Source organism: Battus philenor, unplaced genomic scaffold (assembly GCF_028537555.1).
Source record: "Battus philenor isolate CCGP_79_NKW_IND1 unplaced genomic scaffold, ilBatPhil1.0.hap1 SCAF_7, whole genome shotgun sequence".
In the NCBI taxonomy this organism is placed as follows: Eukaryota; Metazoa; Arthropoda; class Insecta; order Lepidoptera; family Papilionidae; genus Battus; species Battus philenor.
Window position 1 is genome coordinate 13,460,005 of NW_027181737.1, and position 23,312 is coordinate 13,483,316.

General features: G+C 34.4%; 1 protein-coding gene across 1 annotated transcript in view; it reads left to right on the forward strand.

Moving 5' to 3' along the window:
* The window catches only part of LOC137931263 (uncharacterized), a 78,762-nt gene extending 57,096 nt beyond the window's left edge, over positions 1–21,666 (forward strand). The window contains exons 17-44 of the mRNA XM_068774690.1: positions 986–1,128; positions 1,725–1,845; positions 1,953–2,040; positions 2,504–2,623; positions 3,334–3,461; positions 4,623–4,747; positions 5,368–5,512; positions 6,354–6,562; positions 7,323–7,468; positions 8,174–8,283; positions 8,907–9,040; positions 9,359–9,544; positions 10,044–10,192; positions 11,546–11,682; positions 12,172–12,298; positions 12,584–12,732; positions 13,169–13,310; positions 13,772–14,002; positions 14,321–14,586; positions 15,308–15,444; positions 16,048–16,131; positions 16,691–16,881; positions 17,264–17,473; positions 17,564–17,689; positions 18,260–18,348; positions 18,713–18,883; positions 19,319–19,405; positions 20,382–21,666. Coding sequence (XP_068630791.1) covers positions 986–1,128; positions 1,725–1,845; positions 1,953–2,040; positions 2,504–2,623; positions 3,334–3,461; positions 4,623–4,747; positions 5,368–5,512; positions 6,354–6,562; positions 7,323–7,468; positions 8,174–8,283; positions 8,907–9,040; positions 9,359–9,544; positions 10,044–10,192; positions 11,546–11,682; positions 12,172–12,298; positions 12,584–12,732; positions 13,169–13,310; positions 13,772–14,002; positions 14,321–14,586; positions 15,308–15,444; positions 16,048–16,131; positions 16,691–16,881; positions 17,264–17,473; positions 17,564–17,689; positions 18,260–18,348; positions 18,713–18,883; positions 19,319–19,405; positions 20,382–20,509 — 4,079 coding nt within the window. The 3' untranslated portion in view covers positions 20,510–21,666. The remainder of the gene's footprint in view (positions 1–985; positions 1,129–1,724; positions 1,846–1,952; positions 2,041–2,503; positions 2,624–3,333; positions 3,462–4,622; positions 4,748–5,367; positions 5,513–6,353; positions 6,563–7,322; positions 7,469–8,173; positions 8,284–8,906; positions 9,041–9,358; positions 9,545–10,043; positions 10,193–11,545; positions 11,683–12,171; positions 12,299–12,583; positions 12,733–13,168; positions 13,311–13,771; positions 14,003–14,320; positions 14,587–15,307; positions 15,445–16,047; positions 16,132–16,690; positions 16,882–17,263; positions 17,474–17,563; positions 17,690–18,259; positions 18,349–18,712; positions 18,884–19,318; positions 19,406–20,381) is intronic.
* The last annotated feature ends 1,646 nt before the right edge of the window (positions 21,667–23,312 follow it).

The following is a 23,312-nucleotide window of genomic DNA, read 5'->3' on the forward strand; positions in this document are numbered from 1 at the left end:
CTTAAAAATGAATCACAGGGTCGAATATAGGAAACTTCATATCACGTATGCGCGTACGTAATTCATATTAACATTTATAACTTTACTCCGCTAATTACAGCTTTACAGTATTGAAAAAGTGTAAGGCATACTTTAATTTCTAAAATGTGAGTCGTATTCGACGCCTCACGCGACCTGATCTTAAAAAACTACCGTGACACGGAACGTGTTAAATAATACCATCTAATAGCACAATTTTTTTTATTAATGTAATATTGTTATAAGTAAACATAACACTTAACTTCTTTTATTCAGTTCAAATCACATTTAAAAATTATTCACGAAATTTTATTAGCGTGGAGATGCGAAACTGATTAAAAAACCGAATTGAGTTTTTTGCGGTGCAAACTAACTTCATGGTAAGAGAAACCATTGTGTGAAAATTAAATTTATATATAATTTTTATCATATTAAGTTCTTCAAGTGTTCTATTGATATATACTTAAGACTGGTGTATGTAAATAACGAGGATTTTAATTTATCTTAATTTAACTTATTTTAAATTATGTACTATTGTTGAAAGATGTCTTCAATAAGAGCTTATCCGGCCGCGAAACTAATTTCTGATGCAAAGCATGTACGAGTATTATTATAAATTTATGAAGCATATTGTTACTGTAGTTACATTCAATATGGTTATATTTATATTTCAGATTTTAATATATATAGATGGACAATTCAAATATAAATATGTATGAGTATTGTGTTTCATGTCGTCTATATGTTTTAATTTAGGATTTTTATAATCACATTTATGAATCCTAAGTCCAGGATTTCCAATAGAACCGGTTGAAAGTAGCTTGCAACCAGCTTCTACGACAAATTTGACAAGAACATCTTGCTTGTCATTCCGTGGTTCCCACTCTATAACCTCAGGGGCTGTAGGGGCATCCGTTCCACATGCCAGGCTACATCTTTCGTAAACTTACGAAAAAAAAACTTGTAGGCTATGGCGCGGACGCTATCTGCCCGTACTTGGCGTTCGAGCTCGCTTTCGGACTACGCAATGACAACCTGATCGATCGCAACCTTACTGACCAGGATATCTATACCGCATACCAGAAGGCCATTGAGACCGGCATTGCCAAGGTAAGTGCCGAAATTAATTACATTGATTTTAATCTAATTACAGGGTATTTTGCTATCATTAGATGTATGGGATACCCTATACAAAAATCAATGTTTCAGAGATATAAGGATTTAGTTTTGTTTTTATTATGAAATACCTCGTTAATAAAAAATACTTTCTAAAGTTTATTTTTCTTTAATGATTCATCATACTTGGTATTAGAAACTAACACTACGTTGTAGTTCAATGACATAAATTAATAAAAAAGATTGTTTACATGATCATAAGAAAAATATAATAAAAATGTTTAGAAATCGCATAAACCAATTCTTTAGTTTCACAGTTTTTTTAAAAAGTACCTTATATTTAGAATTAAATGTTTATAAAAAGCACATATATTGATAATTTATATATATATATATATATATATATATATATATATATATAACTTCCTTTTTCACTATTTGCGTTTTTTTTTGTATATTGTACCAAATAATGTATAATTAATAGCAAAAAAACTATATATTCACCCGCTTAAAACTTACTTCTAAACTATGTAATGTAATCAAAGTGTTGATAAAGTAATTGTAAATGATAATAAAAAAATATATTCAAGGTAATGGCCAAGATGGGTATCAGCATGCTGCAGTCATATAAGAGCGCACAGATATTCGAAGCTGTCGGTCTCAGTGAGGAAGTGATCGACAAGTGTTTCAAGGGTACTCAGTCTAGAATCGGTAAGAATCCCTTCATATACACTTCAGACCTAATCAGAATTTTTTTTTTTTTAATTTTACACATGTGTAATCTGTATCCTTGTATGATATTTTTTTTTTTATTCAAGGTGGTGTTACTTTTGAAATTCTTTCAAAGGAGATATTCGATAGACATGCCTTGACGTACGGAAATGCTTCTGACACTCTGGTATTGAGGTGAGAATTGTTTTATTTATTTTTTTGTTATATTAATATCATATGGTCTCAAGGCTGAGTTTATTTCTCTTTATTAGCGAACTAAGCTGTGGACCATACTAAAATCAGCTGATCAACTGATTTAGTTAAACTTATGATGTTAATAGTTTGCTATATATATGTTTATATTGCTACGACATAGTATATATGGGAAGTGGATCGATGTGATGTGGCGTAAAATGGCGAAATGTAAATATATCACCATCAAATTAGACTACATTTTTCAGGTTTTTTCATATCATTCTAAACGTCACCGTTTTACCCCTAAATCTATGCTTGCAAAATGCCTCAGTACGATATAAATGTCATCACCACGATTTTGCTGAGATGACTTAACTATAAAGCTTGACGACTTCCTTACATTGTATAACGTAACATAACTATTTTGATGAATTTTGTCGAAATTTAAAATATTCCATTACAGGAATCCGGGACATTACCACTGGCGTGCTGGCGGTGAGAAGCATATCAACGACCCTGCCTCCATCGCCAATCTGCAGGAAGCTGCCATCTCTAAAAGCAATTCTGCATATGACCGTTACAGGTACAAATTTTTTTTGTTTTTGTATTTATTTATTTTAATTTTAATTCAATCGAAAATAATGAATACCAACTTAAGAGTCTTATTAATGAACGGTGAATGACCATGTTTAAACTCCTTAAAACAGTTTGAATAGTAACATGAGATTAAGCACAAGGGTGTAAATACACCTTCGTTCTCAAAAGCAAAAACATTTTTATCAGAATTTTAATAAAGCAAAGCTAATATATAAAGTTGAAAAATCTTGCCATAGAACAGAGCTTCTTAAACTTTTGTCATTCACGACCCCATTTATGATTGCGAGTTTCTTGACGACCCCATACAAGTATTAAAAAAAAATTAACATTTTTTGATGATTTATTTATTAGGTAACAATATACATATATATATAAAAATATATAGTTTTAGAATTCGTTTTTAAACATACAAAAATCTATAATTAAAAATTGCACAAAAAGTTATTAAATTGTATTTATATTAGTTAAACCTTCAACAAATGCGCGTGTCTAGATGCTGCAATTCCACTGTATTCCGCCAACTCTAGTTATGTTATAAATTGGTATATATAAATATTTGACATTAAAATCTCTCGACCCCAGAATTTTGCTACGCGACCTCATTTGGGGTCGCGACCCATAGTTTAAGAAGTCCTGCCATAGACAATATATGTGAAACGGTTGCAAAAATGTAATGTTATCGTCGCTCATGTTTAGAGAGAGTGCGCTAGAATCGATCCGCGCGTGCACGCTGCGCGGGCAACTCGAGCTGGTGAAGCTGGACGAGCCCATCCCTATTGATGAAGTGGAGCCCGCTACCGAGATCGTCAAGAGGTTTGCCACCGGTATGCAAGTGACCAATTATTTATTTATTTACGTGTTATATGCCTTCATATTTATATATGAGGTTTCTAGACCTTTATCAAAATTTAGCTGCTCCCGGTAGACCTCTGCAGCTAGATTTCTACTGTATTCGCAAAATTCGTCAAAAAATTTAAGAATTCTCTGTGAACTAAGGATCTAAGTCAATACTGGAATACGAAACAATAGGCATTGTTACAACATAATTGAAACCTTATAATCTTTTACTCTCTTAGACAAAAATTATTTTAGAACTAATAAGGAATTTCCAAGACAGTAATAACGGTAACGATTTTATAAAATATGTCAACACATAAACTGTGTTTCAGTGGTATAAACAAAGAAAATATCGAAAATGTTTTATTATTAAATTCCATCAATTAAAAATTTATTCAAATAATAGCAAAAATAAAATTTCTAATGACGATGCTACAGGTGGACTTGATAAGGCAACCTTTTCGTGACTAGACCAAACACAGAGTGAGCTTTTGGCTTTTGCCTTTTGTTTGGCACTAATCGGTGTAACATTACTCCTGAGGATGCCCCGTGGAGGGGTGAAACACGTGTTGAGTGACTTAACGGTGGTAGTTGTATAATTCGTATTGTTTGCCGCACATGCATTTATCAGCGGGCTGGCGGGTGGTGCACTTTATTGCACGACTACTGCTGCATTTCTTACTTAGAACGGACTTCCTCAAAATAACGCCTGAATCCATTAGAAATTATAGTGCTACCGAAACCACTGTACCGCGCCCCAGGAAAGCGCTGCGAAGAAAAGGAGAAGAAATGAATATAAGCGCCGCCGCCGCGAGCGTTGACGACAAAGTCAAAGTTACTTCTGTGTTCCCCTTACCCCTCTCGCCGCTTTCCTAATGCGCGGTACTGCGGTTTCAGTAGTACTAACTAAAATTTGTGGTAAAAGATAAAAATAGTTTCCTAGAACAAATCTCTCGTATTAGTGAGATTTATGTTTGTCCGTCCACTTGGATTTGTGGTCTTGCATTCTAGCTAGTGGAGTAGAATTTTGCAATTTACCTCATTTTGTCAAAATAAACAATTTTTTGAGTCGTTTTCACGGAAAGCACAAATGCAATATTAATATCGTTACTTATGTCATGGTTATTAATAAAGTTTGTACTATTAAGGTGCGATGTCCTTTGGGTCTATATCGCTTGAAGCGCACACGAGCTTGGCGATCGCGATGAACCGCGTCGGGGGCAAGTCCAACACCGGCGAAGGCGGTGAAAACGCTGACAGATATCTTAACCAGGTAAATATTCCATTACACTGCGTAATCAATCGGTCTAGACTTTTCTCATTGGTCATAATGGGCTTAAGCTGCGTTTACATGCAACTTCCGATTAATCTCTTCCTGTTTACTCAACGACTAGGCATGTTATTGAAAAAATATTTTTGATGTCAATTCTGATAGTTGAAAGCAATAAACTAAAATGTCAAAACAGTGACAGAAATATAAATTATTAATGTAATGAATCCAAACACTGTTAATAATTCATATAATGGCGCATTATATTTAGGTAAGATTGGAGAAAAAAATTGTTACTTACGCAACTTAAAAAGTTGTACACGTGTAAACGTATCTTTACTTTTCTAATACTTTAACAAGAGTCAACCACTGTATTAACCCTTAAATGCATGACTATTATTTATACTTTTAAAAAAATTATCTTGCAGATAAGTACACTAAAATACACGAAAACATGAAAAAATGTATATAATATTTTTTATACTTACTTTTTAAAAAAAACTTATGTTGCAGATATACAACACTGTGCATTTACTCTTAAGTGTAGTACTAATTTTACGTTTAAGTGGTATGTTGCAGTTTTACAACATTATGCATTTAAGGTTTAAATAATTCTCGCACAGGACCCCGAGTTCAACAAGCGATCAGCGATAAAGCAGGTTGCTTCGGGTAGGTTTGGCGTGACGGCGTCTTACCTGGCTCACGCTGACGACTTGCAAATCAAGATGGCGCAGGGCGCTAAGCCCGGAGAGGGCGGTGAATTGCCAGGTAACTTGTTATTATAGATTTCCTACATTCATTCACTTCTAATGTTCCCATGATCATTTGTTTTCATAGTGAAAGTTATTTAATTTAATATTCTGTATTGTACAGGCTAGGATACTTTAAAAAAAATCATAAAAATGTACAAAAAAGTATAATGGACGGTCTTATCACACAAGGCAATCTGTTACAGACAACCATAGTATGGAAACAATAGAAGTATAAATAACGGGTAGTTAACGTGTATAAAACATGCATATATACATTAACATACATACTTATGTGTATAGCATAGTTTCATTCAATATTATAGACAACTATAGTATGGAACTGTAATGAACTGTATTTATTTTCATATAAAAATGCGGACATACAGAGTGATTGATTTAGAATTTTAAATGGGTGAATGTATAGTTTATATGCTGGCAATTATTAAAATTATAACGTAGTGATAATATAGTAAAGAAAAGTATTTTCAAAATTCAGATTTCTATATATTAAAAATAATTTTTGTACACTGTCTGTCCCTGCAGACTCTCTCTGCAAAAACTCTGCAGAATATATCAGCCTGTCGTATTCCGATAGCAAAAAAATAATGTAGAATATTTCATAGTGATCACTTTCTACAGGATGTTTGGAAATAGATGTAAAACCTTTATTTTTATTTTTTATTTTTTTTTGATAAATAATCGTTATAATCAATAACCCCATTTAGTTATTGGAATCACCAGCTTTCTTATAAAATTTTTAACACAATTTATGCTATACGTGTGATAAAAAAAATAAGTTTAACACCTATGTATCTAATTAGGAATGATTTTATTTTCAATGATAAATTATTTGGCAGGTTATAAAGTAACGGAAGACATCGCGAAAACCCGTTGCTCTGTTCCCGGAGTGGGGCTGATTTCACCACCACCCCACCACGATATCTACTCCATCGAGGATTTGGCGGAGTTGATCTATGACCTTAAGTGCGCCAATCCACGGGCCCGAGTTTCAGTTAAACTGGTGTCGGAGGTCGGTGTCGGCGTGGTTGCTTCGGGCGTTGCTAAGGTAAACACTACTTTAAATTACTACAGAAATGAGTCGGTAGATGGCGTTTTTAACAAATGCATGAGATTCTGTTTTTATGAAAACTACTTCATAGTTTATTCTCATATTAATGAAAAATGAGATGAAAATGTGATTATCTATAATCGATTTAAATAGCAATAAGCAAGTTATGTTGGCAGGAAGCATATCGCGTATAACAGAGGGCCACCGGGTTGTATGTTCCGGAGTTAAAACGAAGAATTGACAATCGCCGCTTAGTAAATTCACCCACAAGGTAGACGACTGTATTAATATCGTCGGAAGACGCTGAATGAGTGTAACCGGCTCTATCGTAAATCTATGAGAGAGGCCTGTGTAGCCGCCTGGAATGGAGCTCTCTATATCTTATTTACGGTATCTACTTTACTGTATGTGTATAGGTTCCTTTAGCCTACCATATCAAACTCCTTAAAGTTCTTATAGCTAAGAAGCAAACAGCAATCAATGCTAAGAAAGAGATAAAACTACTTGTCGCAATACGGAAATATAAAATCTCTTGTGCAATAAAAAATGCAAAAAATATTTGGACAGACCCTTTTTGATTTAATAAGGTATCTTATAATTATTGCTATAAGGTTCCTTTTGTAAAAGGAAGTCTAATACTATGACGGCGCGTTTCTAAAGCTTAGCAGTAGAGATCAATATTGTCAAGAGAAGATTGCCAGAAGTGCACAACTTAATCCTATGGAAAAACTCTAACTCGTATTTTGTTTTATTCCAGGGTAAAGCAGAGCACATCGTGATCTCTGGCCACGACGGCGGAACTGGAGCCAGTTCCTGGACCGGCATCAAGAGCGCCGGGTTGCCATGGGAGCTGGGCGTGGCTGAGACGCACCAGGTGCTCGTGCTCAATGACCTTCGGTCCAGGTTAATATCATTGAGTATTTAATCTGTGTTTGGCTTCATCATTTTAAGTATACTAAACATTCAGCAACAAAATATTGAGATGGAATCTTTTGTCAAGCGGAACATCTTTTGAATCTCTTTCTATGGTTAAAAGGTATTTTAATTTTGCCTGTACCAGATTGACTAGCCTTATTAATCAAATCCAAAAAAGTACATATAACTTGAACTGGTTAACAGTATATTTATTTCATAATTCAATAATAACAAATATGTAACTATGTTTACAGTCCATTTAGGTAAGTAATTTACTTTGGTATTAGGACAATGCTCTGTGTTTTGAGAATGACAATATCTGTCTTTTGATTAAATAATTTAAGAAGCAGGCAAACTACAATTAATTAATATTATACCTGACTGGTCTCCAGGGAATACGCAGGAGCGTTCTCTGCGTAACACAATACCATATTGCGATCACCAACATATCTGCCAAGCTTGGCGATTATGATATGTCCTCCCATCGTCTCTATGGGCTGAAACGACGATAACGATAAGAAACTATGAAAAGAATGCTATATTGTTTGAGATATACAGTGAAAGATAATAGTATTTTATGGGAATTTTTAAAAAAAATTGTTGGAATAAATTATTTTTAACTCAAAAAAAAAAGAGTATAATTTTTTGTTTCAAAATTTGTGAGATAAATTTTATGTTATATTTTCTATTTAGGGTGGTGGTACAAGCGGATGGTCAGATCCGTACCGGCTTCGACGTGATGGTGGCTGCGTTGTTGGGTGCCGACGAGTTTGGGTTCAGCACAGCGCCTCTCATTGTACTTGGTTAGTAATGTTAAAACTATCTCTATCAACTTTAATAGACATGATTCTTTGTGGTTTGATCATTTTTATTTATTCATACGCAACAAATTTATTAAAAAAAGATTAACTGACTCTAGATAATTTCTTTTCCTGTCAAAATAATCCTACAAAGCTTTTGACTTAAGTATGTCTCCGACTCATAATAAAGCAACTGCATCTTGTGGGAGAGAGGAGAGTAGATATGTAGAGAATTTTAAAGTCTGTATGTTACCGTTCTTGTTATTAAAAAGAGTTCTGGACCTTTGTAGACTGGCCTTTGGGCACATCAAATTGTTGATTCCGTGAATGTCAAAGTGCAAACACCATTCAGTACTATAAATTAGACACAACGTATTATCACATAATACAAAATCTGTGCAGTACACGTTAAATTTTAAATAATTCTTTCGATAAAGTAAACAGTTAAAAGTAAAAATCTCATATCAAAATAAGAGGCCTTATCTATCATACCTCAATGTTTTTGAAAATTACATTAACATTAAATTGAACTGTTGTTTTGAAGGGAATGCTATCTGCTAAATAATACGTCTTTAAATCTCATATATTTGAATGTGTATATTTCAAAGTAAACTTTTCTATTAAAGGATGCACTATGATGCGCAAATGCCACCTGAACACGTGCCCCGTTGGTATCGCCACACAAGACCCCGTGCTGCGCAAGAAGTTCGCCGGCAAGCCTGAGCATGTCATCAATTACCTCTTCATGCTGGCTGAGGAGGTACGAGATACTCTGTGCACTCTCTTATTATTTTGCTCGTTTATAATTATATGATTTCTGCTTGTCCCTCTTTCTTCGCTCCTGCTTCGATCCTCTCACCTCCTCTAATCCTCTGACCTCCTCCAATCCTCTGACCTCCTCCAATCCTCTGACCTCCTCCAATCCTTTCACTTCTTTAAATCCCCTCACCTCCAATCCTTCCACCTCCTCCACTCCTCTCACCCTCTTCATCACATTTCGTCTCATATCTCTCTCGTGTTGCATTAATCTTAGATTATAAAATTGGTTCGGATCGTTCAAATTCTGCTATTCCTCCAGGTTCGTCAGCACATGGCGGAAGTGGGTGTGCGCCGGTTCCAGGAACTAATCGGGCGCACGGACCTCCTGAAGGTCCGCGAGAACAACGACAACCCTAAAGCGCGTCTGCTGAATCTTAGCTTGATACTGAAGAACGCTCTGCACATGCGGCCTGGAGTTAATATCGTGGGCGGCTCTAAGACACAAGTAATTGATTTATATTTATTGTATTTAAGAAGCAATTGTTCTATATACACAGGTCGGATACTTGATAATGCAAAACATATCTCATTACTTTAACAAAGTAAGGATGTGTTTACACGGTGGGAAAATGTCAATCACATCTGTTATTTTCATGATGCAAACGTGTTTTCTTGGTCTTATTTTTTCAATCTTTATTCCCTAGCTACTTGATTTGTTTTTGTTTTTTCAAATATTAGGCTTACGTTTACATTATATTAGGTGCGCATATCATTTACAAATATTGTTTCAATTTATCATATAACTATTATTTAAAAAAAAACAAATTTCTGTCTATATATTACATTTAAAATTTAATATCACTAAACTACCGATGACTACTGGGGGCGTAAAGTTCTCGAATGGCAACCAACTCTTAGACGCGGCATGAATACACCCCCCATTATATGGACCGACGAATACTGGTTATCGTAGCAGATACTTACTAAATTTAAATTATTTACAGGACTTTCAGCTTGAAAAGCGCCTGGATAATCAGCTGATCGAACAGTGCGCTGGCATCCTGGACGGAAGCCTTCAGCATGTGGACGTAGCTATGAAAATTACCAATGAGGACCGCGCCTTCACTTCTACACTCTCTTATCACATCGCTATGTACGTATATAATAACAGTATAAGTGTTTGCAGTGTTTTTATTAATGCGGATGAAACAAATTCAATGTATTTATTTATTTATTTACTTTATTAGAGGTAAACAGTAACAAAAGATAGTAAGAAAGTACAAGCTTAGAAGTTTAGAAATATAAAATTAGTTACAGTTGTTACCTTATAACTATCTCACTGAGAACATATAATGATTTATAGTCAAACACTGAAAAATATGAATATATCTATGTCACAAGTAAAGTTTTGAAAGGCATTTACAGCTTGAACAATTTTATAGTCATAGACTGCTGAGGTCATTTAGTCTGAATCTATAACTGACCATCCTTAGGAGTTTCAGCTCGGGGTATTGTATTGTAAGGCAGTCAAGATCTTTGATTTCTTATTTGGATGCATTTGATGTCAGTATAAATTTAGCATTGCAACCTCAAAGGTGCCGGAAGGCAATGCTCGACAGGAAAATAACCCATGAAAAAGAAATATATATTATGTGACAAATAAAAGAGAGATGAGTAAAAGATATTGAAAAGGACAAAAGATAAAGATGAAAATAAAATTATGAATTAAAATATCCCTGTGTGTCCAAGACAGAGGAATGTACGAAAGGCACCCAATAACGGAGGCCAAAAAAATCTGTATGTATATATATGAAATGCGAAAACTTACATATGAATAAGCACTATAGTAATTAATTCAAAGCGATATCGGGTAGATATAGTTTTTGCTTGCATTTCTCACTGAAATAAGACTTTGTAAACTAAATTTTTCAAGTAATTCAAATGGCTGTTCTATAAATGATCTAATTGCTATTAAAGGATAATGATGGCTATTAACCCTTCGTGTGCTGCAACATGGCGCCTGACATTGTCGGGAACGATTTTTTTTTTTAAATAATAAATCAAATATTACCGTTTCCGATCCTTTGGTCTGTAGTATATCCAGAGCAAGCGATTATAAGCTGTATTTTTAAGGTGATTCGATATAATGTAGCCTACTTTATTTCGGACAGATCTGACCCGTACGCACCCGGGGAGTTCGAAAATATATATCCATAGGCAGTGGACAGGTTAAAAATTGTCTGGTAGAGATCACCTCGAGTGATAAGACCGCCCCTTGTACCTCTTTAAAATATATATATATATATATATATATATATATATATATATATATATATATATTTAGTTATTATCTATGGTGTACAATAAAGTGTAAATAAATAAATGATATTGCAAAGAATAATATAACGAGGGATTTACAGTCATGCAGGCATACCGCACTGTTCTAGTGTAGATGTAAAATATGTTTTTGCGACAACAGAATGAATTTAATTCTTTTTTTTCACAGGAAATATGGTGATGAAGGTCTTCCAGATGGTACGACCGTTAGAATATCGCTGGTAGGCTCTGCGGGGCAGAGTTTCTGTGCGTTCCTCTCGAAAGGAGTCAGTGTTACTTTGGAAGGCGATGCCAACGACTATGTCGGTAAGTACAGGATAGAAATACCTTCATCATTTCAGCCATAGAATCTCCGCTGTTAGATATAGGTTTTTTCCTATAGATTTATAAAAGAACCATTTGGAAGCACCTGGATACAGCGTTTTCTAACGACTTTAACAAGGTCATTGGTTTACCTCATGTGTGGAATGTACCTTATGCTGTTTTTGTCAGCCTATGGTCTCCACTCCAGGTTCCTAAGAATAGTAGCAACCATCAATCAGGTATACGGGCTACTTTCCTTCTTCTTCTGATCTCGTCATTCCTGATTCTATATAGTAAAATTTTTGACATGGCTAAGTGAGAGAGATTAAAATATAGTTGTACATATTTCATAATTATGGCTTACTAATTATTTTTTAAAACAAATGTATCAATAAATATTCTAATAGTAGTACTAAAAAATAAATAAGTACTACTTGATTTTCTTGTTCATAACAATTATTATTATTTTAAAAATCCATTTGTAATTCCTAGGTAAGGGTCTGTCCGGTGGCACAGTGGTTATCTACCCACCAAAGAGTTCACCGTTCGAGTCGCACCTCAATGTGATTGTTGGCAATGTATGTCTTTATGGAGCTACATCCGGACGTGCGTACTTCCGGTAAGTTTTAAATTACTCTCTCTCTCTCTCTCCCTCTCTCTCTCTATCTATCTATCTCTTTCACTCATTTTGTTGTTGTAAAATTAGAAGACGAGTGTTCATCAGAGAATGCTGTGTAATATCTTTGCTTTACATCTTGAGATACACACAGGATATTAATATTACATCTAAATGGCACATTGACGACATTTGGTTTGGTACCCTCAAATTGGAAGATTTGAAATTTACTGTTTAACACAATTTTGTTTTCTGGACTTTTTAACAAAAAAAGGTGTTTATGTGCAGGGGAATAGCGTCGGAGCGTTTCTGTGTGCGCAACAGCGGGGTGACGGCGGTGGTGGAGGGCGTAGGCGACCACGGCTGCGAGTACATGACGGCCGGCACAGTGCTAGTGCTCGGACTCACCGGCAGGAACTTCGCTGCTGGCATGAGCGGTAACGCCTTCTTTTCTTCTTCCTTATCACTCTCTCTATCATCTCTCCTTCTCTCTCTTTTTTCTTCTTTCGCCTTTATTGAAAATATAAATTTGTCATAATGTTCATTAGTTTTATCATTAAGGTAATATTACCTAAAGCTTCTGTATTATTGTTAACTGATATAGACGCCATCTTTATTTTAATCACTTGGCGGGAATTTTGCTAAAAAAAAACAGTATCTAATACACTAATTAGTATATTAGTACTCATTTTGTCTTGCCTTGAATAATGATTATATTTATAATTTGGCATACGTAAGTAGTAATTATAAGAGGTAACATAATGAAGTATAGTAATTCCTAGACTTACGAAAGCATCTATCTTTCAATCCCTTCTTTGTTTTTCTTAATAAAAATTATAAAAATAGTATTATCATTTTAATATTTTAATTCAGGTGGTATCGCATACGTATACGATGTTGATGGTTCGTTTAAGAACAAATGCAACTCTGAAATGGTAGAACTTCTGCCCTTGGAGAATGAAGAAGATTTAAATGAAGTCAAGCAACTTCTAGAAGAGTTTGTCGAGTACACTGGGTAAGGTTATTTAACTTGTTTAATATCATTTCGTATGTAATACAGCTTTCTAGGTATAAAACTATATACCAACAATCTTTATTATTCTAGACCCTAAGTTTCAAGTGTTCTAGTTATTATACCACCAAGGTTCCACGGGTGAGTCGAAAGAGGCAGACCCTTTGTCAGACCCTTGGCAAACCCAAATGTTACCTTGACTTCGCCTATCACTAAAGAAAATTTTTTTTTTTTAAGAATCTCGAAATTTATACTTGTAAGCTGACAAAATGATAGAAAATAAGCTGCAGTGGATCTACCAGAATCAACATAATTTTAAAAGTAGTATTTCTGAGAATCCTATTGTTTAGAGATCCATATTAAGTAATTTTAATAAATTTATAAATACCGATTCCACAACTTAGTTATATATCGACTAAGCTTTACTAATTTTCCACTTTACTAATTTGTATTTGCATTCCCAGATCCATCATTGCCAAGGATCTTCTTCAAACATGGCCAGAGCCCGCCAAAATGTTCATCAAAGTTTTCCCCTACGAGTACCAACGCGCTCTGAAACAGATGGCATTGAAGAAGCCGGTGCCAAAAGCAGAAGTCAACGGTAAAGAAGAGAATGGACTGATTGATATAGAAGAGGCTGTCAGAGATATGGAGCTGGATAAGAAGAATTTGGAGAAGGTTCTGGATAAAACTAGGTTAGTTTTATCAATATAGTCATTTCAACCATAGAAAATCTGAACAGACTGTTGGACATAGGCTTTCCCCATAGATTTTCTATGAAAAGAGATTAATATTCGGAAACATTTTTGTATATATGTATATGTTGATTTAAATTTTAATATACTATATTACTTTTATGACGAAATTATTGCACAGCCGTATTCGATAATAATGATGGTGCTTAATAATAGCCTTTGATTTTATATTATGCTACTTTTAATTGTTTCGAGTGTGGACAGTTTGTTCAGCGCGCAAGTTAAGAATCTGTATATGAAAGAAATCTACTCTAACAGGGGCTTCATCAAATACCCTCGCGAGACATCGATGTACCGCGCGGCAGAGAAGCGTCTGCGCGACTGGGACGAGATCTATAACTTCAACCACGTGAGACGTGGGCTGCGGGTACAGGCAGCGCGCTGCATGGAGTGTGGTGTTCCCTTCTGCCAGAGCTCGCACGGCTGCCCGCTCGGCAACATCATCCCCAAGTGGAACGACCTCGTCTACCGCGGAGACTGGAACCAGGCCCTCTACCAGCTGCTACAGACCAATAACTTCCCCGGTAAGCGCCCATGAATTTTTTGTTAATCATGTCTAGTAAATAAAAATAACTTAAGCTCTAATAAAATAAGAATAGACTGACACGTTGTTACGGATAGACCTAGACTGTGATCATTGTGCAGATAATGAAAGGCGATGCAAAGAAGGAAATTAAGAATGAATGAGAATGTTAGATTATGTGTTAAAAGAGCGAATGAACGATTATGTCAAGAATGGAAGAAAAGAGCTAAAATAACAGACACGTAAAAAATGTGCTAAAAACGTATAAGTCCCTTTCCCGCAATAAATTAGGGGTACGAGAGGCCTCCGAAAACTGAGGTCATAAAAAACCGTGGCTAAAAAGCCTATGTGCTTCATTAAGTTTGCCGATAGACACCCAATGACTGTCTTCTACCTGCAATTATCAATTTCCTGCGACCTTTACTATGTAATCGGACTACTTACTGGAGGTGGCTCTACTCATGCCGTGTCTACTGGCACATGGTCGCCTCTTCAGAACTTTTCGGTCCAAATTTTTAGCTACAATATAGTTATTTATTATTCTCACATAGGGCGTCCACCTACAAGATAAACGAACTACTTAATTAACCCACCAATCCTTTTGTAATTCTCTGGAGATTGTTTATGTCCAGCAGTGGACATCTTAGAGCTAAAGTGATGATACTGTAAGCTTCTAAAATAAAATAAAAACTCGATTATTAATTCTTGGTGGTCATGTACAGAGTTCACGGGGCGGGTGTGTCCGGCGCCGTGTGAGGGCGCCTGCGTGCTAGGCATCTCAGAGCCGCCCGTCACCATCAAGAACATCGAGTGTGCCATCATTGACCACGCCTTCGAGAGCGGCTGGATAAAGGCACAAGTAAGTCTTTAAAAAAACATTACTTTGTAGTATAGTTAATTATTTATGTATAAAAGACATAAGGAATATTCTTTCCCACTCTACGCGTTGAACAGAAGTTGTTATGACATCAAAATAAAGCTTAAATGCATGAGTACAATCATCGTACATGCATTCATTCATTCGTAAATACATTCATCTATTTGTAAATGAATGTATATTTGTATAAAGTACATGTGGAGGTAAATAAAAAATTATCTTATTACTTTAAATATTGGTGCGGAAGAAATTACGGTTTACAATAGGAGTAAATATGGTATGCTCTTTGTGTGTATGTATTATTATTTAATTATATTTTTCCATATATATTTATATACACTATACTCTATTATAAAATGAAATCAATTTTGCTATAATTTTTATTTTTGGTACATATTTCAAATATTATCTTTATAGCGTTCTCTGACGCAAATCGAGAAGGGTAATCCCCTACTAGCCCTCCGTATTGCCTTAAATACATTGTCATTGGTCCCCATATTTATGAATTTATAGAAGTACCGTCATGTTTACTTTACATACATATTAATACCCTAGTTTATCTTATCGCAAACTATTTTATTTAAGATCCCAGAGCATCGGAACGGAAAAACAGTTGCTGTTGTAGGTTCCGGGCCTGCTGGCTTGGCTTGTGCACACCAGCTTAACAAGGTGAGCTTATTTGGATTATTTCACTATTTTTTAATGTTTTATCACTTAATAGAGATTAAAAACAGTAACTTTTGTAAAGTGCCAAATAATTTATGTAATAATATTACCGCAGTAAAAGTTTCGCTAAAAGTACATAAATCTCAAATGTATGTATTCCCAATGCTAAACAAAATTGAATTTTGGTTCCCTCAAGTTCTTTTGTAATTCACACTTTCTGATCACACTATCTTCATTTACATTTCAGAAACTTTTTTAATTATATTTGTGAATAAAATTAACAAAATGATACATATGTAAAGCAATTTAAAAAATACAAGGCAAGTTGCAATTTATAGACAAACAACTTAAACGTAAAGTTTCATGTCAAGGGAATTGGTACATTTTAGCTTTTTTTTGTTTTGTTTTTGGTAAAATATTTCGCTGCTGTAAAAATTAAATTGTTAGTTTTATTCAGTTTTAGATTTTTTTTTTTCTTATTGAGTCTGGTTTGTTTTGCGTTTGATCGCATTTCTACCATTTCTTCTGTTAATTCCGAAATAACTTAATGTTTGTTTCGCAGGCCGGGTATATAGTGACTGTGTTCGAACGCAACGATCGTCCTGGTGGGCTGCTGCAGTACGGCATCCCCAGCATGAAGCTCAGCAAGCACGTGGTTAACCGAAGGATACAGCTTCTGGCTGAAGAAGGCATCTCCTTCAAGTGCAACATCGACGTCGGCAAGGACATCTCTGCCAGCGACTTGGCGAATGAGTAAGTATCTTTAACATCCACTGTAACGACTTATGGAGGGAGTATATAGAAAGGTTTGACTTCTTGGTTTTGAAGGCTTCGACAACCCGGAAATTCTTTCTGGACGCCAGGTCCGGACATGGTTCTAGCCCATGCACGGGCCACAGGGGATTCGCTGAGTACCTTCACAGGTTTAAGCTCAAGGAAAATCCCTGGCGCATCTATGAACTGGAAGTAGACCAGACCGTGGTGCATGTGATTGCTTGCTGCCATGTATCTGGGCGCCAACGGACAGATTATAGTTACGTTTGAAAGAAAGAGAGCCAGACAGCATTGCACGATTGGTAACTGAAACATAATTGAAGATTATTTCTCATTGAATCCGAAATATTTCCGTCAACAGATACAATGCTCTAGTCCTGTGCATGGGCGCTACTTGGCCGCGCGACTTGCCGTTAAAGGGACGAGAGCTGAACGGCATCCACTTCGCGATGGAGTTCCTCGAGGGCTGGCAGAAGAAGCAGGCCGGTTCCACCACTCACCACGGCAAAGATCAACCCGCACTTAGCGCCACCGACAAGCACGTGCTCGTCATCGGCGGAGGAGACACCGGGTGGGTTTTGTCTTTATTCTAAGATTAAGAACGTCTTTTTATTCCCTAGGTATACAACTCCTAAAATAACTTATTGTTTTTGGTGGACAGGTGTGACTGTATCGCCACATCCCTGCGGCAAGGCGCACGCTCCATCACCACCTTCGAGATCCTACCGGAGCCCAAGCGCAGTCGCGGCGCTGATAACCCCTGGCCGCAGTGGCCTCGGATCTTCAGGTATCATCGTCATTATCATTTTAAAAATAAAAATAAAAAACAATCAATCACATTTCATGAAAATTATACATAATCTTTTTAAGATTTGGGCACATTGAATTTATTTATGAAATTAATTAATCTAGTTAGTCAAATGTTAATGTAATATATAGCTAACAATTTTTTAATTGTTTTATAATTTACCTTATTCTGCTTGTTAGTACATTTTAAAATGAAATATATTTTAAATTTATATTTACTAATGATGACCATGACTTCGATAACGCTACACCTATCACAGAAATCAGGGGGAATTACACAAATTGTATATATATATATATATATATATATATATATATATATAAATGTGTGTGTGGTGTATTCGTCGATTTTCATTAGTTAATAAATATCGTCTTATGCGGTGTCCTTATGTGTAACTACCCGTGACGCAATCCAAACAGTAGATTAGTACCAATAGTAATTAGCGGCATCTATCGACGATGTCAAAAGTAACAGCGTTCCGATATATATTTATTTTAATATATGTATGATTTATTTAAATGTGTTATTAAAGTTATTATTAATTTGCAGAGTGGACTACGGTCACGAGGAAGTGAAGGTCAAATTCGGAAACGACCCGCGCCAGTTCTCAACTCTCACGAAGGAGTTCCTAGACGACGGTATGCTTACAAATTTACAAATGTAGATCTATTAACTACTAGTAGTATTGTAGTCTATATGTCATGTATGTTTTTGATATAGCCATAGTTTCTATAAAAAGGTGATATCTGAAATTATCAACTAAGAGTTTTTTTTTTTACATATATAATCTAATGTTATTTCTTTTACATGCATATATATTTATCCTGTTTGATATTTGTTTAATATGTATTATTTATTCATATATACAACATTGTTATATTAACGGTCATGAAAATTTTCTTCAATATTAGTATTTGTTACACCTAGAGTAGATCGGAATGGCGACCAAGTTAAAGACTTAAGGGAATGTGTCAAAGTTAATTAAAACAATATTTATAACAGGCGAAGGCAACGTGTGCGGGGTGACTTGCGTGGAGGTTGAGTGGACTCGTGGACCCGGGGGACGATGGGAGATGCAGGAGAAGCCGGGCACGCAGCGCGTGGTGCGGGCAGACCTGGTGCTCCTGGCTATGGGCTTCCTGGGTCCAGAACGACACGTCGCTCATCAGCTCGGTCAGTGCCCTACTGTATTATATGTATACCTTTTATGTATCTCTTTCATTCTCTTCTTATTCTCTAGTCTAGAGGATTGCGGCTCCTATTACTCTGTAAATCATAACCATCCTGAACATAGGTCTTTACAGCTGAATTCTCGACGTTTCTTTTCTTAGTATTAAATCGAAAATTGAATGTTATTAAATCAATTTTATAGAATTAAATGGGTTTTAGTTGATCGAAATGCGAGGAACTTTGTTGACTTAGTTACATGATTGATATTATAATGTACACTTGAAAGATTATTAAATTTCATTTATAATGTAAAAATAATTGTCTCAAAAGTGTAAATGTTTACTCTACGTATGTAAGTACTAATTGCCAATTCTGGTTTCTCATGTCCAAATTTAGTTTCAACTTTATTTATTCTAAACAAGTTGTACCAATCCGCAGATCTTCCTTTGGACGCACGAAGCAATATCGAGACGGACAAATCCAACATATACAAAACACCGGTCAGCAACGTGTTCGCAGCCGGAGGTAAAATAATTTATTTATTACTTTGCATTTCAACTGTGACCGAGCTGGTGGTTAAGTTGAATATGCTTGCTTAAACCTCTTCAAAGACGGAGCCTCCCATAGGAGCAACAGCACAGGGTTTTGTTTTGACATATATTGTTTTAATATACATATTATAGCTAATTTGTCAGCCTGTATGCCTCTTTCAAATAATCCCTGCACATGTTACATTATTTTTTTTTCTATTACACTGTTACTTGCCAATAACTTCAAGCAGTATAAAGCCTACAGGAACAGATAATTAATTTTAATATGTTACACTTTTGTTACTATATTATCATTGTGGCACTTTGTAAAGCGTTGCTTACAATTAATGAATGGTACATTCATTAATTGTAAGCAAATGAGATGTACATTAACTTATTTAAAGCTTTTGTACCAATAAATAATCAGCCTGTACATAAAGAGCTGCAAAGAATGTTTGTAAACTGTAAACTTAATATTGTACTGAATTAAGTTAGTTGGGAAAACGTTCCATGTGTGTTATTTACGTCACAGATTTCAAGTTTTTGGTTGTAATCAATTACTTTCTTTGTATATTATCTTTAATACAGTTTCACAATATTATAGTGGTGTTAAATATCTCAACGACTACAGTTAAATAATAACTGAATTTCGTAAAACTATGCTTGGAATTGGAAAATGTTTGGATTTAAATAATTATTCCTTTACCTGTATGACTTGTAGCATGTTCTTGCTAAAACCATTGGATATTTATTGAAACATTTTAAAAATGAATATTAGTTTATTACAAAAAGTAATCAATAAATACTACAGTCCTTTGCTTTGAAAATTTACTGAATCTTTTTCTGCTGCATCTTCAAATCGTCCTTTATTAGAAGTTCAAGTTCACAGTGACCAGTTTAAGGCATATTATTGCAGATATTCTTAATGAAAGTCTTATATAAGCCTAGATTAAAAGATTTTCTTTTATCAGACTGCCGGCGCGGACAGTCGCTGGTGGTGTGGGCCATATCGGAGGGCAGACAAGCAGCTCGTGCGGTCGACATCTACCTCTCCGGCAAATCCGACCTACCAGGCCCAGGCGGAGTCGTCTACGCTTGAACAACGTAAAATCAACCTTGCTCCACGAACACAGAGCTCAAATTTGAAAATCATTTACGGTAGCTCGTAATGAGCCTTTTGCATACGTATTTAAACCTTATTCTGTTTACACAAGGCTCATATTGAAGCGATAAAATTCGGCAAATTCCTTTAGAAGTAGACATAAGATTATGTAGTGTCTAAATAATTTCAAAAATATATATAAATGAATTGTTAACATGATCTGTTTCTAGTAGAGATTATTAATATTATAACCTAGTGTCAAAGTTTTAACGTAAATATTAAATATTTAATTAATCTTACTATAGTGATGGTATGTTCCTTTTAATTTTGAAATATAGTACGATATACCAATGAAATATACCGAAATATATAACATAGAATAATGGTTACTACATGAATTTTGTTATGAAACATTTTAATCTAATGTCGATTTTGTAAATAAATGTTTAATTTAAATGTTATATTCAACATTTCGTTGTGATTTCATATTGATTCGATTATTGATGAAATTTAACCTGAGGGTTTTAATTTTGTAGCTAATTGGCTACATTATATTGTATTTATTTGTTTAAAAAATAAGATATAACTTGTAGTTTTTGGAATAATTTCATGTGAATATTAGAAGTGACTTTGTGATTATTATTTTAAGAACATTCCGTTGAGAATAAGTCGCTGAGATAAATGTTTTGTGGTCATATCAGAGCAACGAAAATAAATTTTAGACATTAGCAAAAATGTACGCATAGACTAGACTATCCAAAGCCAAAATGGTTAAATTTGAACACTTTATGAGCTCTTTCAAAGTAAACCTCGAAAAACTATGAGGAAGTTATTTGGTTAGAATCAGTTGTCTTTTTAGAGACAATTATTTTATATACTAACATAATTGAAATTACAATTTTTCGTATCATTGCCCACTAAAAAAAAAGTTTTTATTATTAAAACCGAACTTAATACAATAAATATAAATATTATATAATTTTCAATTCAAATAGTCTCACAATCTAGATGCGATTGTTTTATGACGTCATAAACTAACTCCATATGTCAAGATAAAAGAGAACCTATCTGTTTTCAGTTATTGATTGCAAAATTTGCGAGATATTTCTAAATTTTGAATGTCGAATTTAATACTTTTGAAATGAACATAGAAAATTTCCACTTCTAGCTTCGATTCCCGAAATGCCTTTCGTAAGTTTTAATATAACAAAATTTTTTTTTGGTAAATTTTATCATACCCAAACTAATAATTTGAACAAGTATTATATTTGCGAGTGGATTTTAATAAAATCCATTTTAAACAAAACCTATAACAAATTGTATTTTGAAAATGATTTTTTTTAATAAACACACTCTAATCTTCCCTTACGGATGGTGTTACGTAAAATTAAAAGGTTAAAAAATTTATACCTGTTATAGCTATAGCATGAATATGAGCATTTTAATGAACTATGTTGCATTCTTCTTGCCGATGGAATATCATAAAAAATTTCGTACTTAGATGACCTTTATTCAGCGAAAGAAATATTCCTACCAAATTTCATTTCTGTTCATCAGTGAAAATCTCTTATTTATTTATTTACCCTTTTTACAATTTGTTTCTTTAAGATTTCATTCATCATTCTCTAAGATTCAACCACCAAAATGAAAGTCTTATATAGATAGATTATTTATTAGCATCTAATACAAGAGTCTAGCATTGGGTCAAGCCTCGTGTACCACTTGGTCATTCTTTTACAAAAACAAGCAAAGAAAAAGCGACGCATTGCCAATAGAGCGGACCTAGACCTTGGCCGGGTCTTCCATCTGAAGCGCCCTAACCTACTTTACGATAAATCTCAATATTGAAATGTGTTAACGTTGCAAAAATTTTGCAAACCACTACTTTGTTAATGGTGATTTGTTTAACCCTTAATAGCCATATTTACGAAAGTGTTTTTTTTTTAATATTACTGTGTTTGCTTGATGGTCTAAATGAAAGGAAAATTAGAATTTTTTTTTTAATTTCGTTGGAAAGAATATTATGCGACAGTAAAATGCGTACAGCCAACCTAAAAAAAACTAATAGTAATGTGAACATTCCGTTTAAAAGATTGGTATCAAAATTAAAACTCTGGGCTATTAAGGGTTAAAAGTATATCGATTGTCATAAAACTGGTAATGTAAAGTACCTTTATATTTTTGTTTTGTTGTTTTGTAAAGGTTAAAGACGATGTAATAAAATTAATTTAAATTTGCGTAACAGAATTACTTCATTAAATCTATGAAACAGTACACTAGGCTTACCCTTTCTCGTTTAACATTAGATGATACTGAAATATTAAGAGAGAAAAAAAAATAAAGAGAGCTTCAACGACGATATAACAGTTCAGGTTTTTTCTTAAAATTTTAGTGTATATTTGACCAATTTTAACAAAGTTTTCGACACTAAAATTGCGTTGGTGTTAACAGTGAAAACATTACAAAGATAGTTCATACATATCCGGTGGTGAAACCGAGAACTTATCTACTCTGGTATTAATTGAACACTATAATGACTTGTAAATATTTTTGTTACTCTGATATAACCTCAAAATTAAATTGATCTCTAGTGTGTTATATAATGAAAATTGTTGAATAAAATAAATGTTATTAATGTTATTTCAGTGCATCGGTTTGTTTTTTTTTTGTTTAATCTCTTTTATAGATTATTACTCGAAATATAACAAATATCGAATAATATAGTTAAACAAATATTCGATTAACAATACCAAATTATTTATAAATTAAAACGGATGACAGTTACAACGCGCTGTGCACG